Below are 16,698 nucleotides of genomic sequence, written 5' to 3' on the forward strand. Positions count from 1 at the left end.
TCAGTTGTTAGAGAATGCTTGAGAAATTCTAAGAATTAAGTTCAAGGATAACATGGAGCTCTTGTACCCTGATCTTAGTATATACACTTCACACAAAAATAGGTTGCCTTAAATTATTTTCTTTAATAGTATATTCATGTTCCATTCAAATCTTATTGCATAGTATAGTAAAATATAACCCGAACGTTTTTTTTTTTTACTATCTCTTCGTAACATGTCTTTCTCTACTCTCAACACCATTCCGTTTGACTCATTTTTTAGTATTGATTTTGTTTTCGTTTTCAAAAACTCAAATTTTAATAAAATTTGGTAAAAAAAAAGTTTTAAACTACAATATCTCAATCACCAAAATTCCATTTCACAAACCATAATGTTTCTCGTCGATTAGATCGATTTTAGTGAAAATTAAATTTCAAAATATGACCATTGTCGGTCCGATTCTGCCGACAAACGCAATGATTTCCAATAACTGTGACCAATCCTTAAAACAAAAAATACGATAATACAACAATAATATTCGATTAATATATTTTTGCTTTCGATTAATATATCGACGCTTGCATAATTCCTCTTTGATTATACTAAAACTACAAAAAAAAAATCTGAATAAAAAAACTGGATTATTATATTACAACTACAAACAAAAGAAACTGAAAATAGTGAACTACCAAAGATCTCTCATATTTTACATAGACAGAGACATAGCAAAGTGTTAATATTATGTCACACACACGTACTATTCCACATATATATGTACTATATGAGTGCTAACATTTATCATTTCATACATACAATATTACAATATGCAGGTTTACTTTGCATACACTACATCTAGTATTATCTATATATTATTTGGTCACGTGCGCACATATATATCACGTGTTTTGTTCTAGGGTTTCAGACGAAGACCCTGTGGAGGGGATCGGAGCCAGGAGCGACAGGGCTAAAAAGGTCAATCTCTCTAAGCTCTGTTCTATGGCCTTTGCCTCCTCCGTTAGCCTTTGGGTCTATTCCGTGCTCCGGACCTTCCATATAAGCTCTCTTCTCTCTCTCCTTTTTGAAGTCCATACCGTATCGCTTCCCAATATCTATATATTAATATATCAACAAAATTAAGTCGACTTGTAGCAAAATGTCACAATATTATTATGTCACAATAATATTGATTATATCTTACACTATCAATACTTGTCTATAAACGCATATAGTTTAAAGTTTAAACCAACCAAACAAAAATAATTATTATGATATATAATATTGAGATTTGAGAGGCAAATTATATTGTATCCTATATCTGCTGTAAGAAAATGATACCGTTTTTGTCTTTTTTATTTAGAGATAGCAAAGATCTCTGTGATTGATTCTTTTAGTATTATTAATTATTTAAGAGATAATATACAAAATAGCCATTAAAACTAGTTATAAAAAAACATATCCCAAAAAAAAAAACTTTTAACAAATTAGTCAACAAAAAATTTCCAATATTTTTTTTTACACTAAAACAAACAAAAACGCTAGGATTTATCACTTAAAAAAAAGACAGAGAGAGGAAAACAAATATATCGAAATTGAAACTTGAGTTTTTAATCATCCTATTCCTATATCATGTTTCAATTCCAATATTAAAATCTATATCAACCGAGGTTCATCTTCTTCTTCTTTCGATATTGAAAAAAAAGGACACGTATATTCAGCTAAATCCTAAACATATAGACATGACGTCCACATGAAACCTTTTTACTTAATTTTTTTTTATAAACTTCCATAATCTTAGCCCAAATTCACATAATTTTTGTTAATTTGTCCCCCTGAAATTTTATCTTTCAAATTAAACCCTGCCTTCAATTCCTAAAATTCCTATAGGTAACGTAGTTTCTAAATCCGAATATATTCAGCTAAATCCTAAACATATAGACATGACGCACATGAACCCTTTTTACTTTTTTTTTTTTTTTTTTTTTATAAACTTCCATACTCCTAGCCCAAATTTACATATTTTTTGTTAATTTGTCCCCCTGAAATTTTCTCTCTCAAATTAAACCCTGCCTTCAATTCCTAAATATCCTATAGCTATAGGTAACGTAGTTTCTAAATCCTAATATATTCAGCTAAATCCTAAACATATAGACATGACGCCCACATGAACCCGTTTTTACCTAATTTTTTTTTATAAACTTCCATACTTATAGCCCAAATTTACATATTTTTTGTTAATTTATCCCCCTAAAATTTTATCTTTCAAATCAAACCCTGCCTTCAATTCCTAAAATTCCTACAGATAACCTAGTTTATAAATCGAAAAAAAAAGCTGGCGGTATTAATTACCGGCGAGAAGATGATCATAGAGCTGACCGTCTCCGGTGAAGCTCATCATGAGCTGAGGTAATCCCACCGGAATCTGATCTCCGCGATCGGTCTGCCAAAAATGGAAAGCCTTTCCGTACGTCTTCGCGAGCTTCTCCAATTCCCGCCTTCCGGCGGGTCCCGGGACGATCCCGGGCATGAACAGCATCCCGCTCTTAACCTCGTACTCGTGAGAGTGCCATAGCGGTTTCTCCGATTCCGGAACCTTCCGGAAGATCTCCTCCGACGCCACGTACTCGACTCCGATCAGCTTCGAATCGGCACCGTCGCCGTCGAAGATCAGGCATTGCCGGACATCCTCGTTCTGGTGGGAGCAGAAGTGGTGCGCCTCCACTTGCCGGCTCATATCGTCGCCGTACATGTGGAACCTATACATACATAGATACGTATATATATATGATATAAGCCAAAATTAGTGCTTTGTTTGTTTGAATGACTAAAACGCAATGATTGAAATTTGAAACTAGCCATATAGAAGCCGAGTTTATTGTCGTAGGAAATCATGAATATCATACTATTGATGATTGATAGAAAAAGTTATGCTTTTTGAAACTAATTTATTGATGAAATAGTCTTTTATTAAGTGATTTTAAGATTTTACAAAATAGTATCATACAAAAATCAAAATCAGACGGTTGATGATTAGTTAATTAAAAAAAAAAAAACTATGCCGGATATAGTTATTTAAAACTATTTCACATGAGTACGTAGCATCTAATTAAGTTTATCATACAAAATCAAGATCAGACTATTGATTATTAATATTAAAAATTACTAAAAAAAACTATGCTTAATATAGTTATTATTAATAGTCGAGATTTTAAGCTTTATACAAAATAATAATAAAAAAGTTTGATTTGATGCTTCTTTTTTTTTTTTTTTTTTTTACTGTGTGCTAGATATCTTGTTCTATAATTAAATTTATTGACAACAAGAACTACTAAAAACTACTATTTCGCTACAAATTTTGACTTTAACTGACTATATTTTGCTGCAGGACCCAAAATAACAATACGTATTAGGACCAAAACCCTATTGACTACAGTAAACTAATTCCAGTTATATATATATATATATATATATATGTATATATAGTTAGAATAAAGAGAGTGAATGAAAATACGCGCAGAGGTGTTGGTGGATCTTGTTAATGGCCCCAAATCCTTGGATCGCAGCCGTCGCTTTTTCAAGGAGCGCCGTGCCGGTCTGAGTAGGCTCGCCTTCAAGACTTTGACCTGACATTATTTCGAATTTTTTTTTTTTAATATAAAGTTCTTAGTTAACTGGGAAAGCAATTTCTCTGCTAGTACGTAGTAGCAGATATCTGATCTATAGGCATCGGAAAGGAACTCTTTTTCTATTTGATGATTTGTGTAACGTGTTGGTTTTTAGACGTTTGATAAGAGAGCATGCAAAGCCTTTTTACATGCAGTTTTACGCGTGTGATATGGGCTGTCACGTGGCTTTTTACGTGGCAAATTCTAATAATAATATACCATTTCCTCCTGCTTACTTTTGCATGCTTGTAATTTTCTTTGGTTTAACGAGTAATAAATAGTAAACATCAATAAAAATTGAAATTTGTCATCTACGATAAACACACCTACCCTAAAAATCAAATCCATAATACTATTTCCCTTTTTAAATTATAAAAATAATATTTATTACAGATAATAAAAATACTAATCAATTAGGGAAAATATATGATTATAATTTATATGGACACACCAACACATTCACATACAATTCTTACAAATACCTCTAACAGAAAAATATTAGACAGAAGAATATATATATATATATATATATATATATATATATATATATATATATATGACAACTAAACTATAACAAATGAGTTACAAATTTTGTATTATTACTAGTATAAATAAATAAAATTTAGCTATGGAGAAGAGTTATTTATTATGATCACAAATAAATTATTTAGCCAAAGGCGAAGTTTGAACAATATATAAATGCAGCTACACGTGTTTTTTTTTTTTTTTTTTTTTTTTTACAAAGCTGCACCATTTTTTTTTCACATGAACATAATTAGTAACCAATTTCAAGTCTTAGATATGTGTTATTAATTTTTAGAAACTACTTTTGGTATCATTTGAAATTCTTTCGAAGCAAAGGGTTTTATATCACAATTTTACTTCAACTTGTATACCAAAACACAGAAACAATATTCCCAAGGAATTAAAAAAAAAATTAAAAGAAAAAACAAAGTTACACTCATAAAAAATTTGCAAACACAAAAGAGCAACACAATTTTTAAGAAAAAAAAAATCAAGAGGGAATATGTATAATCAATCAATCAAGAACTGTTGGATGTGTGTGTGTGTGGATCACGATCTAGATCAACGGTTGAACCCGAGGAAGTAGGGCGCTCCGGTGTATCTCAGCCATAGGTTGCCCTGGATGAATGGTCCGGCGGTGTATTGGAGCGCCTCGTTGCGGTCCACGATGACCTTGAATCCCTTCCACCGGACACGACGGTTCGTGGCGGCCCCGGGCCCACGGTTTCGGTACTCTCGGTATTGGAGCGTGTCGAGGGCAAAATTGCCATTCCACTCCATCCATCCCGCGGGCTGGATGAGGTCCCCGATGGTGGACTCCATGATGATCGTCCTCGAGAACTCCTTCCACGGCCGGCCCAAGTAGGTCGGGAACTTGAAGCGCTCGGCGAAGAGCTTTTGCTCGGGGACGATCCGACAGTTCTGGATCACGATTCCGGTGGTTTCGCGACGGTCGGCCCTCCCTTGGGCGGTCACCGCGTTCTTTTGCCCCTCGTTGGGCTTCCGGACGATGATGAGGCAGTTCTGGATGACCACCGTGGCGTCCCCGAATATGAAGTCCACGGTTCCCGAGATGACGCAGTTGCGGAAGAACTGTCGGTGGGCTTGCACGTAAAGCGTGTCTTGGTATCCGTCCATCCTACAATTGTAAAACGCCGCCATGTCCGACTGCACCCTCAGAGCCACCGCCTGGTGCCCGTCCGGCCCCGCCGTGTTCTGGAACCCCATTCCCCGAGCTATGAACCCTCTTCCTATCGCCGCTGCAGACAACAGATACAATAAAGTCATGAGTTACTCCTCTCATTTTCAATTTAACATTTACAATTTTTTTTACAAAAAATTAGAAAAATAGCCAATTTAAACGTTTGATATTGCTAAATAGCCAAGGTTTGTTAAACATTAAGTAAATAGCCATAAATGATGACGTGGCTTAATATGAAAATGGTTATTTACTTAATATTTACGTTTGTAAATATATAAAATTAGTTATTTACTTAATATTTACGTACTAAACCTTGGCTATTTTGCTAAATTACCCTTTTTTTTAATATAAGTTAATTTAGTTTCTGACTCCACCCCTGACTGATAGTGCTTGCTCAAGCGGAGGGCAAGTGAGACCATTGCCTCCCCATAAAAGCCCTAATAAAAAAAATAGTACCAATATCGCGACTATTACTTACAGAAGGAGGCGGTCTTGAAGGTCGAGATGCCATCCTTAAAGCTCTTTCGACCGGTGACAATGGTCTTTCTAGGCCCGTCGCCGTACATGAAGACGTTGACTTGGTCCTTGGTGACGGTGATGTACTCGTTGTACACGCCGGCCTTCACGTAGATGATGTACCTGCCGCGCAAGTTCTTGGGGTAAGCCGCGAGCGCGTCCGCGATGCTCTTGTACTGGCCGCTCCCGTCCTTGGCGACCACCGCGTTGGGGTGGATGTTGGCGGGGAGCCCACGCGCCGCCAGGAGCTTCCTGTCGGCCGCCGTGAACCACGCGGGGTACTCCCCGCTATCCTCCGGGGCCTCCATGAGCCGTCGCGACAACGCGTTCGTGGCGTTGAAGTTGAAGTTCGGGATCTTTAGTTTGCCCATTATGGCCGAGATCGCCGACACGATCGCCAACGCGTTGCTCGTCAGCTTCGACGCGTCCGCCATGCCGTCCGTCATTTGAGTCTTCAAGTTCGGGTCCTGATCGAGACAAATAGATTATATGAAAAAAAAAAAAAAACTAATCAAATTTCTACTATATGTATTTTTTTAACACATTAGGTTAGAAAATCTCTTAAGTATTGGGGGGAAATGCCCCCATGAGCTTTTAAAAATTGTATTTTTACTCTAATTTTGTTTTAACAATTATTATATTATTAGTCCAAATTAAGTTCTATCGTAGCCAAACGAGGATAAGGGGGAGCAAATATCTCCATGAATTTTTGAAAATTGTATTTTTACCCTAATTTTGTTTCATTAATTTTTTATATTATTAATTCAAAATTATATGACTTTTTTTTTAGATTTATCCAACGTGTTATAATTTCTGACTCCGCCACTATGGATAGGTCTATGAAATCAATTGACAAGAGGAATGAATATATAGTCGCCAGCTGGTCAACGCCCTAGGTGGGACCCACATATCCCGGCATGCAATAGGTTTGCATGAACCTCTCTTTATTAGTGTCATCAACGCATCAGAGCGTCCATTTCCATCGACGATAATAATAATAATAGTAAGCTACGAGGCGCTTAATTTATTAATTCGTTCAATTTTTTTTTTTTTTTAAGATTCTCGATAGATCGATATACCTCGATCCCGTCGAGGCACGTCTGCTGGTAGGAAATGACGGCGCTGAGCCAGTTCATGAGCTCGGACTCGCGGTCGTGGACGGTGTGAAGATCGCTGTCCCCGACGGTGGAGAACGAGGCTTGAAGCTCGTCGACGGCAAAGTCCATTAGGTCCTTGCAATCGTCGAGGGTCATCTTTTGGGCCGCGTCGGTCGCGTTCCCGCCGAGCTCGGCCGATCTCTTCATCGCGGCTTGGACTTTTCCGACCGTCGATTCGATGGCCGCCATAATGAGGTCCTTCGGGCTCGCCGTCGCGTTGTGGGCCAGCGAGCCGAGGCTCTCCACGCACGCCTCTTGGTAGTCCGTCGGGCGGCAGATCGCGGCCGCCACCTTCGATGACGTGGCGAGGATCGGGCTGTCCTTGCCGGAGGACTCTCCTTCGCCGGAGGATCCGTGGGTCCCGCGGTGGGCCACGCCGGCGATCAGCGCGATCGCGACTCCCACCACGAGGAAGATGGACACGCCGATCACCGTCGCTTTTACGGCGCCCATGATTCTGTTTTTTTTTTTTTATTATTAAATTACTATTTTAGAAAAAAATAGTAAACTATGTTACGTGAATTCAAATGAAGTGATTTGGGTTTGTTTTATATATAGATACGTTAGGGTGACTAAAAAAAGGATTTTTTTTTTCTTTTTTTCTTTTTGTGTTTGTTTGTTAGATTGCATTCGATCAACAAACGCGTGAGGTTATTTTTAGGGATGGTTATATTTTTACGACTGGTGGTTTTAGAGACAGATAATATTGATGTGATTTTCCTGTCCAACAAAGGGAAATTTGTTTCTCTCCTCGTTTTTAACTATTTTGTTATTATGGGGTTTTGGATGAATGTCCGGATTGGCCAAAATATAGCAGCCATGCATATTTGCCCTTGATTTTTGGCTATCTTCAGCGGAATTCTAGGGAGAAAGAAAAAATTAAATCCAATAAATCTATGTTTTTTTTTGTCTTTGATCATCTGGTCGTCGAAAGTGAAAATAATCGAGAATATTGTCTTTGTTAAAAAAATAATTCTTCTTCTTCTTTCGATTCGATTCTTGCTGTCAGGATTGACTATCGATCTTCAATGTTATTTTTCTTAATGTTTTGGTAAAGGAGATCTGTAAAAAAATGCTAAGGGAGAGCCGAATTCAAAAAATTAGGGTGTGCGAAAGATTTTGTACTAGATATCCGGGGAACGATTAGAAATCTAGCGTAAATATTATATATATATATATATATATATATATATATATATGTATACACGATGATTGATTTGCATGCGCATGCATGCAGTCAATGATATAATTTTGCATATTTCTTCATGCAAAAATAAATGCAATGATATATATTCATATTACGTACTCTATTCATGCGGGCATGAATATTTTAGTTAAGAACCTTATTTTATTCAGTTTATTAAAATATAAACATCCCATATATCTTATTCTTTTGGTTTATTAAAACATTTTGGTTACACAAAATAACATAAGCTTCCTCTTTAAATTATAAAGCAGTGGTTCATTTGTTACATAACATTTTGGTTACACAAGAGCGTTTCTTGAAAACGTATAGCAATTGCTATTTTGATGCACATATGTTGAAAAATGAAGGAGTCACTTGGTTTGATGGGATTATCATAATTTAAACATAGTACTTTAAAGAAATATATGTCAAAATAACAGCATATATAAAATCAAACCACTAAAAACTTCCCTAATAGTGAAATGTCTTTATATTTAAAGTTAAATAAAAAAAACCTCCTTTGTAATTTAGTCGTAGACTATTTGTGGACGTAAGAATGAAAAAAAAAAAAAAAGGTTTCGTGTATTCAATGATATTAATTAATGGAAACGTTTCATGACATCTCATCCGTATAATTTTTCAGACCATTTGAAAAGGACAACTCTGTATGAAAGATATTCGTTATAAAAAAAATTGAAAATAATAAGGGAAATTAAACCATAAATAACATAAACTACGGATATTATTGTTTATTTTTATTTTAGACCACGCCCCAAAAACCCATGTCTCTCCACTAGTTTGTAAGGAAGATTTGATGTTCGAAGTGAAGTTACAATGGTCCCTTGCAGCCTAAAATTACATGGGATCACTACTACAATATGGGTGTTTAGACACGAAAGGAACAAACGCGATTAGTCGTGTCTATTTAGATGCGACTAGTTGTGCCTATCTCCAAAATTTCTCAAAAAATTTAGGCGGTGATATTTCCCTCTTTATAGCATTTTTAAATCTCTACAAGTTTCTCTCATTGCTAGAAAAAAAACGGTGTAGAGAAGAAGTCCACGAGATCGATGCTTATTGGAGTTTGAAAACGGGCTCTCACTACAACAGATACTTTTATCCACGGCCAAAAATAGCCGCGACAAATTTAATAGACAAACCGCTTATTATTTGACTATTAGAATTTTGAGCGCGACTTGTAGCAGCTACATTTTAAGTCAAATAGCCCCAAATTAAAAAAAAATTCTCATTCGATCTCTCTTCTCTCTCTCGCTCTATACAAAGATGTTTGCTCTCCGCCTTGAGCTCGCCTCCAACCATGATAATCTCCAATTATATACAGATAGCGAAAAAAATTCCCACATAGAATAGCTAAATTCAACTTTGAAAGATAAAAGATTATATATTGGGATGAAATTCTTTGTTTCTTTAGGCCAACTAATATGAGTCCGACTAATTGCAAGATCGTCTTTTTTGGGGGTTCTTAAATTTCAAAATTAGGAATATATGTAGGAACCAGTTAAACATTAAATTCTAAATTAGTTTTCGCATGCTCTTTTTTATGTTTTCAACACGCTTTGTTCTTGGTCACCGATTTAAGTAATTTTCGCATATATAGCTTTCTATCAACGACCCAAAATAAACGTGCTAAAGAAGCTCTCCAATCCAATGGTATAAGATAAGAAAAACAGAAGTCACAACAAACTTGCTCTTCAAATCTAACACGAGAAGTGGTAGTGATGTTGCGGAAAAAGAATGTCTCGATGACACAAGTTAAATATATATGACTGGAAATGTATATATAAATTTAAAAGTTGTTAAAAATATTAAAATTGAGTATTTTATATGTTTTGAATGACACAAACTACTTAATTCGGCATACATTAAAATTATAGTGTAAAATATTTGATTCCGAGTTTGTGTATGAAGATGGTCTCAATAACTAAAATTCATTTTCATACCTATAGATCTTGTATCTTGATTTTTTTTCTTAATTGAAACATTGTTCTAATTGTGACTGCTTGAACCTAAACCCTCCAAATTGGCGTGAGTGAATATGCTTATCATTCTTGTTTCTCACTCTTTTTTGTTGATAAAAGTAGCTCAATGCTGCTATTTAATAGATAATGAGTATAAAAATTAGTACAAACATTTTGTACTTATTAACAAAATACAACCTTAAAACAACAATTGTTTAATATTATAATTTAATGAAAACACGTTCTTTGAAACTTTCGACGAACAAAATATAAATCACATGAAAATTCGAACAATTTCTTAATTTTTTTTTTATAAAAATTCTAAAAAATTAATAAATGAACAAAAGTGTTCGAGGACCACAAATCATGAAAAAAAAATGGCATAATATTACTTATATTGAACTTACGAGAACATTATTAAGACATCAAACATTCATTATTATGATTTTATTTTCAATAAACTGTCTTCCAACACAATATCTTAATTTATTAATATACCTAATCTATCATCGTTTATTTTTATGGTGACCCAAACAAAAATAAAAAATCGTTTATTTATATGTGGAGATAATAAAAAATAAAGAAAAGGTCATTTATCTATTATTTTAGTAATAACGTCGAAACCCCCAAAATCGCCGAGTTGAGTAGTCGAGTTTGGTGACTCGCGATCCAGAACCGATCCCACCTCGTTCCTCTGCGATCACCGAAAATAATTCAATTTTTCTTTTTTTCTTTCTTTCCAAAACCCCATAATTCGCTCTCAAAACCCCCTTTATTTTCCCTCTCTTTTTTTCCCTGGTTGTGAAGAACATCGTCACGAACTGAGCCCCAAATTCAAAACGAAACCTCGAATTGAAAGAAAAAAAAAATCAGGTACACGGAATCAATTACTGATCATTTGAATACTTTGCGCGCTTGTTTTTATTTTTATTTTTTTGATAAACAAGTTTCCTTTTTTATTATTTATCAACTTTTGACCTCTTGAAGTAACACCACTCATACTTAGCATCGCTGTATGTATGTGTTTCTATACGCTATATACCAACGGTTTCATTGTGGTTGAAAATTGAAATCGAAGTCTTGAATTTGTGGATGAGATGAGACCTTTGTTTAATTTTTTTTTTTTTCCAGCTCAATCTATGTCATGACTCATGATTTCAATGAACACATAAATGTGTATGTATGTGCGTGTCGTATATCTATACGCTATATAACAACAATTCCATTGTGATTATAAATTGAACTCGAAGTATTGAACTTGTAGATGAGATGAGACCTTGATTTTATTTTTCTTTTCCAGGTCAACTTATGCCATGACTCATGATTTCAATACACACATAAATATGTATGTATGGTTTTAAATGGAACTCCAAGTCTTGAATTTGTGGATGAAATGAGACCTTGAAAATCATTATTTTTTACTTTTTTTTTACCAGGACAATCTATGCCATGACTCATGTTTAATGGGTGAGTGAAAAAAAGAAAAGAAAAATGGGTCCGGTTCGCTCGACGGGTTTCGTGGACCCGGGATGGAAACACGGAGTGGCCCAGGACGAGAAGAAGAAGAAGGTGAAATGCAATTACTGCGGTAAAATCGTCAGCGGAGGAATTTACCGTCTGAAGCAACACTTGGCTCGCGTCTCCGGCGAGGTCACGTACTGCAACAAAGCCCCCGAAGAAGTCTACTTTCGGATGAAAGAGAATCTCGAAGGAGGAGGCTCTTCTTCTCATCATCATCATCACCATCACCATCACCGCTCGACCAAGAAACCGCCGCCGATCCCGATCCCGAATCCGAGGCAATCGATGGACTATTACTCGAATTTCGACGAAGACGAAGAAGAGGAAGAGCGAGAAGAAGAAGAAGAGGAAGAGAATGTCGGGTATCGAGGGAAAGGGAAACGAGCTGTGACGACGATGGAAGAGAGGCGTTGTTTGGGGTACGTGGACCCCGGTTGGGAACACTGCGTGGCTCAGGACGAGAGGAAGAAGAAAGTGAAGTGCAATTACTGCGAGAAGGTCGTGAGCGGCGGAATCAACCGGTTCAAGCAACACCTGGCGAGGATTCCCGGGGAAGTGGCTCCGTGCAAGCGGGCCCCGGAGGGGGTTTTTCTCGAGATGAAGGAGAATATGAAGTGGCATCGGACCGGAAGAAAGCAGAGACGAGCACCGTCTGAGGACGAGAACGAGGAAGAAGAAGAAGAAGAAGAGGAAGACGCGGGGTTTCGTGATCTCAGAAGGCCCGCGCCGAAAAGGTCGAGGCTTGACTCCGTTTTCGCGGCTCAGACGGCTAATAAACCGCCGCCGCCGAAGAAGTCGTCTCGGAGAGAAGTGGCGTCCGCGATATGGAAGTTCTTCTACCACGCCGGAGTTCCCTTACAGGTAAAAGGTGGGCTAAATGGTTAACCGGTTAGACTTTTAACCATTTTGAAACGGTTAACAATTAGAACGGCTAATCAATTAACCATTAGTTTTGATGTTTTTTTTCTTCTTTGTGGTTGGTTAGCCACGAAATCATTGGCGGAGCTAGGGATTCCAGTCAAGGGGGCAAATTTAGAAAAATCACCTAAATTTGGGCTAAAATTGTAAAACTGTATAAATTTTTTATAGTAATAAATTCAATTTTCAAAAGTTCGAGCGGAGAAAAATGTTGAAGTATGCACTGGAAAAAAAAAGAAAGAACGCCAAAAGCCTTGGGCAGTGGGTTCAGCGTCCTGAGGCTGTTTTGTTGTATTTTTGCTTGCCATACAGTTCATTCGGTTAATTTTGACCAAAACGAACGGTTAAGATGTAAATTAATCGACCGGTTAATTTTAACCTGTTAAAACGTTCACTTTGCAGGCGGCGAACTCCGCGTATTTCCACAAGATGTTGGAATTGGTCGGCCAGAGCGGCCTCGGAGGAGGAATTGGTTTGGCACCGAGCCAGCTCGTCGGCTCTTCGGACCGGTCTCTCGAGGAGGAAGTGTCGAGCCTCGGAGACTATCTTTCGGAGCTCAAGGCCTTTTGGGCGTTCACGGGCTGTTCCGTGCTGGCGGATAGTTGGAGAGACGCTCGAGGAAGGGTTTTGATTAATTTTTTGGCTTCGGGGCCGAACGGTGTCTACTTTGTGTCTTCTGTCGATGCCACCGAAGCCGTAGACGATGCCTTCGGTTTGTTTAAACTGATCGACAACGTCGTCGAGGCGATCGGTGAGGAAAACGTCGTTCAGGTACATATGATATTCGGAGAGCATCGCAAATGTGGTCTCGTATCTTATGGTATTATTCAAAGGAAAAAATTATACGAATTAGACATTTTTGCCCCCCTGTATATAAGCAATTCACCCCTGCCAAAAAAATATTTTGACACCTTTTTTTTTTTTTTTTTGCAAAATTTTGCTATTTTACTAATTTTTAAAAAAAAAACTTTGGCTATTTTGCAAATCCATTAGTTTGAATGCACTTAACAGTGAAAATTATATTTGTTGTAAATTAACAAGGAAATGTTAACCTAATTGTGGATTAAAAGAAGCTTAAGGTTGTTTTTTAAAGCAATAAATTTAAGGGATATATTGGATGATATACAGGGCATGAACGAGCATTTTAATAAAACTCGAGGGATATATATATATATATATATATATATATATATATATATGGATGATATTTTCCGTTTTTTTTTTTTTTTTTTGCGAAGGTCGTAACCCGAAATACACCGAGCTACAAAGCCGCGGGAAAGATGCTTGAAGATAAGAGAAGGAATTTATTCTGGACCCCATGCGCGGCGGATTGCATTAATCGCATGCTCGAGGATTTTCTCAAGATAAGATTCGTCGGTGAGTGCATGGAAAAAGGGAAAAAGATCACAAAGTTCATCTACAACAGGCTTTGGCTTCTGAACCTCGCGAAGAGCGAGTTCACGGAAGGGAAGGAGATTCTGAGGCCGGCTCTGACGCGGCCCGCCTCGAGCTTCGCGACTCTCCAGAGCTTGCTCGACCACAGGACCGACCTCAAAAGGCTCTTCCAGTCGAGCCAGTGGGTCTCGTCACGGTGCTCGAAGACTTTTCCCGGGAAAGAGGTCGAGAAGATCGTGATGAACCCCGCGTTTTGGAAGAGGGCGAGCTTCGTCGCGAGGTCGGCGGACCCGATAATTCGGGTTCTCGAAAAACTCGATGGGCTTTCGATGCCGTTCGTGTACCGAGAAATGTGCGGAGCCAAGCTCGCCATGAAATCCGTCCACGGCGACGAAGCCGGCGGACCGTTCTTGGACGCCGTCGAGAGCCATTGGAACTCTATGTTCTGTCACCCGATTTACATGGCCGCTCATTTTTTGAATCCCTCGTATCGATACCAACCGGATTTCGTGATGGTACGAGAAAGGAATGACCAATGTGATTTGAAATTATTTTTTTAATATATATATTTTTTTTATTATTAATATGAATGTTGGTTTAATTTGTTCAAGTGTAGCACTCAGAGGTGGTTCGTGGGCTGAATGAATGCATTGCTCGGCTCGAGCCAGACACCGCAAAGAGAATTTCTGCGTCCATGCAGGTTTGTATTTTCCGTTCAACTTTTAACCTTTTTTTTTACCGTAACCGTTTGTTTTAACCCAAAAGTCTAATTTAAGAAGCAAGACAAACAAAAAGCATTTAAAATTATTAAAAAAAAAAAAACGGATTAAAAGCCAAAAATATACCTGTCTCTGCTCTCATAATAACATATTTGTAATTCTCAAATAGCTTTCCGACTATAACTCTGCAAAAGCTGATTTTGGAACGGAATTGGCGATTGGTACAAGAACCGAACTTGACCCGGGTAACGCTTCGTTCTGAGTTTTTGGATAGTAATGAGATCGGGTTTATGCTATTTTTTTAAAATATTTTTATGTTGATTATCAGCGGCGTGGTGGCAACAGCATGGGATAAGCTGCTTGGAGCTGCAACGAATAGCGGTCCGTGTTTTAAGTCAGACGTGCTCGTCGATCGGGTGCGAGCACGACTGGAGCGTTTTCGATCAAATGCGGGGACGGGGACAGAACCGTATTTCTCGGAAAAGATTGGACGATCTCACGTACGTCCACTATAATCTGCGACTGCGAGAACGACAACAGTTCAGAAAGAGGCTCGCTGGAAGTTCGACCCCTCTCGACATCGTTCTCGCGGAAAACCTGTTACACGATTGGATTGTCGACGAGGACCCGCTAAAACACGAGGTGAATTATCAAACTCGCTCTTATGAAAATCATTCCCACCGAATGGGTAGAGATATGAATACATTATCCGGTCTTTAGACGCTGTTTGGAACCCGGAAAATAGGAGGGAAAAGAAAATTGAAATTTTTTTTTTGATGGAGAGAAAATAGAAGGGAAAAGAAAACGGGTCGTTTAATATGTACATCTTGGATAATTTAATTCCCGCTATAACACGAGGTGATTGATCGAACTCGGCTCTTAGGAAATCATTCCATCAAATGTCCACGGTTTTCGATTGTTTCCGGATAGAGATACCGGCCTTGGAAATGAAAACATTATCAGCTCTTTATCAGATTCTGATTGGAACCCGAAAATAGAGGAGGGAAAAAGCATTTTTTTTTTTTTTTTTAGGGAAAATATAAAACGAAAGTAAAATTCGAGGGAAATTTTCTCTATGTGGGGTCCGGACCTGTGTCGATTTTTTTAACTTACGAACGCAACATATAATTTTGACTTTTTTCTCTTATTTTCTCATCTGTTCTTTTTACCATATTTCCACTTCACCTAGTGAATTTCGGGTTCCAAATAGAGCCTTAGTGCTCTCTAAAACAAAATGCAAATTGAAACAAAAAAAATGTTGGGTGTGTTTGCCAGGAAATGCTGTGTCAGGAAATGGAAGCGAATGCGTACGAAGACGAGACGATTGATTTCGAAGATGTGAACGCAATAGTCGCTCCTCTCAACTTCACGTCTGCTTGCTCTGAAGAAGAAGACGAAGACGGTGACGGACAAGTCAACTTTTATGACGACGATCTCACTGACTGATCTTCAATTGAATGTATGAATTTTTTTTTTTTTTTTTTTTTTTTTTTTTTTTATATGTTCCTCAATTTCCCACTTCATCTTTATCACCTTGTAGAGCTTGTGTTTAGTTATGGCCATAGAATATAAGGTACATTAAATAAGTGGAAGCAATGTATCAAATTCAAAACATAGTAGAGAAAGAAAGAAAAAAAAAACAATAAAAAACGATCATTTTTAGAATGAAAAAAAAATATATTAATAAACAAAAAACTGACCGCTACCGAATCAATCCAAACTATAAACATTGACTTAACTGTCGTTTGAATAAATAATAAATATCATGTTGATTACGTCAACTTAATTAATTGTTATTCAAACCTTCCCGTTCATTATCGAGTGATTTCTCTTCGTAGTATAAGATCATAGGAAATCAGAAAGAGTAATGTTGTGAAATTTTTCTCAATTCTTGAGAACGCTCTCTTTTAAATAACTTCAATGTTTCTATTATTCATGGT

General features: G+C 37.3%; 2 protein-coding genes and 1 pseudogene across 3 annotated transcripts; 1 reads left to right on the plus strand and 2 right to left on the minus strand.

The window, feature by feature from the left end:
- Positions 1-607: 607 nt before the first annotated feature.
- On the minus strand, positions 608-3,711 carry LOC149394490 (oil body-associated protein 1A-like). Its single transcript, XM_089617528.1, has 3 exons — positions 3,488-3,711; positions 2,326-2,732; positions 608-1,088 (listed from the first exon to the last, which is right to left on the minus strand). The coding sequence occupies exons 1-3, from the start codon at positions 3,604-3,606 to the stop codon at positions 898-900; spliced, it is 717 nt and encodes a 238-aa protein (XP_089473654.1). The 5' UTR covers positions 3,607-3,711; the 3' UTR covers positions 608-897.
- Positions 3,712-4,727: 1,016 nt separating this feature from the next.
- LOC149394491 (pectinesterase pseudogene) lies at positions 4,728-7,493 on the minus strand (annotated as a pseudogene).
- Positions 7,494-10,794: 3,301 nt separating this feature from the next.
- Positions 10,795-16,412, plus strand: LOC149394492 (hAT dimerization domain-containing protein). 2 transcript variants are annotated; one of them, XM_089616959.1, is made up of 9 exons: positions 10,795-11,078; positions 11,506-11,550; positions 11,642-12,587; positions 13,047-13,415; positions 13,883-14,554; positions 14,656-14,739; positions 14,928-15,003; positions 15,087-15,400; positions 16,034-16,412. In XM_089616959.1, exons 3-9 carry the CDS (start codon positions 11,697-11,699, stop codon positions 16,202-16,204), a joined length of 2,577 nt encoding a protein of 858 aa, XP_089473085.1. In that variant the 5' UTR covers positions 10,795-11,078; positions 11,506-11,550; positions 11,642-11,696; the 3' UTR covers positions 16,205-16,412. The 2 variants fall into 2 exon arrangements, with proteins under 2 accessions (XP_089473085.1, XP_089473084.1); XM_089616958.1 differs by lacking the exon at positions 11,506-11,550.
- The last annotated feature ends 286 nt before the right edge of the window (positions 16,413-16,698 follow it).

Source organism: Urtica dioica, chromosome 6 (genome assembly GCF_054948205.1).
Source record: "Urtica dioica subsp. dioica isolate 48M chromosome 6, U.dioica_male_clone48M_v1_H2, whole genome shotgun sequence".
Taxonomy (NCBI): domain Eukaryota; kingdom Viridiplantae; phylum Streptophyta; class Magnoliopsida; order Rosales; family Urticaceae; genus Urtica; species Urtica dioica.

What these genes read in the sequence shown, in the direction of transcription:
- LOC149394490 (XM_089617528.1), bottom strand. Translation starts at nt 3,606, where the DNA reads ATGTCAGGTCAAAGTCTTGAAGGCGAGCCTACTCAGACCGGCACGGCG. An exon ending in ATCCACCAACACCTCTGCGC is followed by an intron (nt 2,733 to 3,487) that starts GTATTTTCATTC and finishes ATGTATGTATAG; the next exon opens with GTTCCACATGTACGGCGACG. An exon ending in CTATGATCATCTTCTCGCCG is followed by an intron (nt 1,089 to 2,325) that starts GTAATTAATACC and finishes ATTAATATATAG; the next exon opens with ATATTGGGAAGCGATACGGT.
- LOC149394492 (XM_089616959.1), top strand. Translation starts at nt 11,697, where the DNA reads ATGGGTCCGGTTCGCTCGACGGGTTTCGTGGACCCGGGATGGAAACAC. An exon ending in ACGCCGGAGTTCCCTTACAG is followed by an intron (nt 12,588 to 13,046) that starts GTAAAAGGTGGG and finishes TTCACTTTGCAG; the next exon opens with GCGGCGAACTCCGCGTATTT. An exon ending in GAATTTCTGCGTCCATGCAG is followed by an intron (nt 14,740 to 14,927) that starts GTTTGTATTTTC and finishes ATTCTCAAATAG; the next exon opens with CTTTCCGACTATAACTCTGC.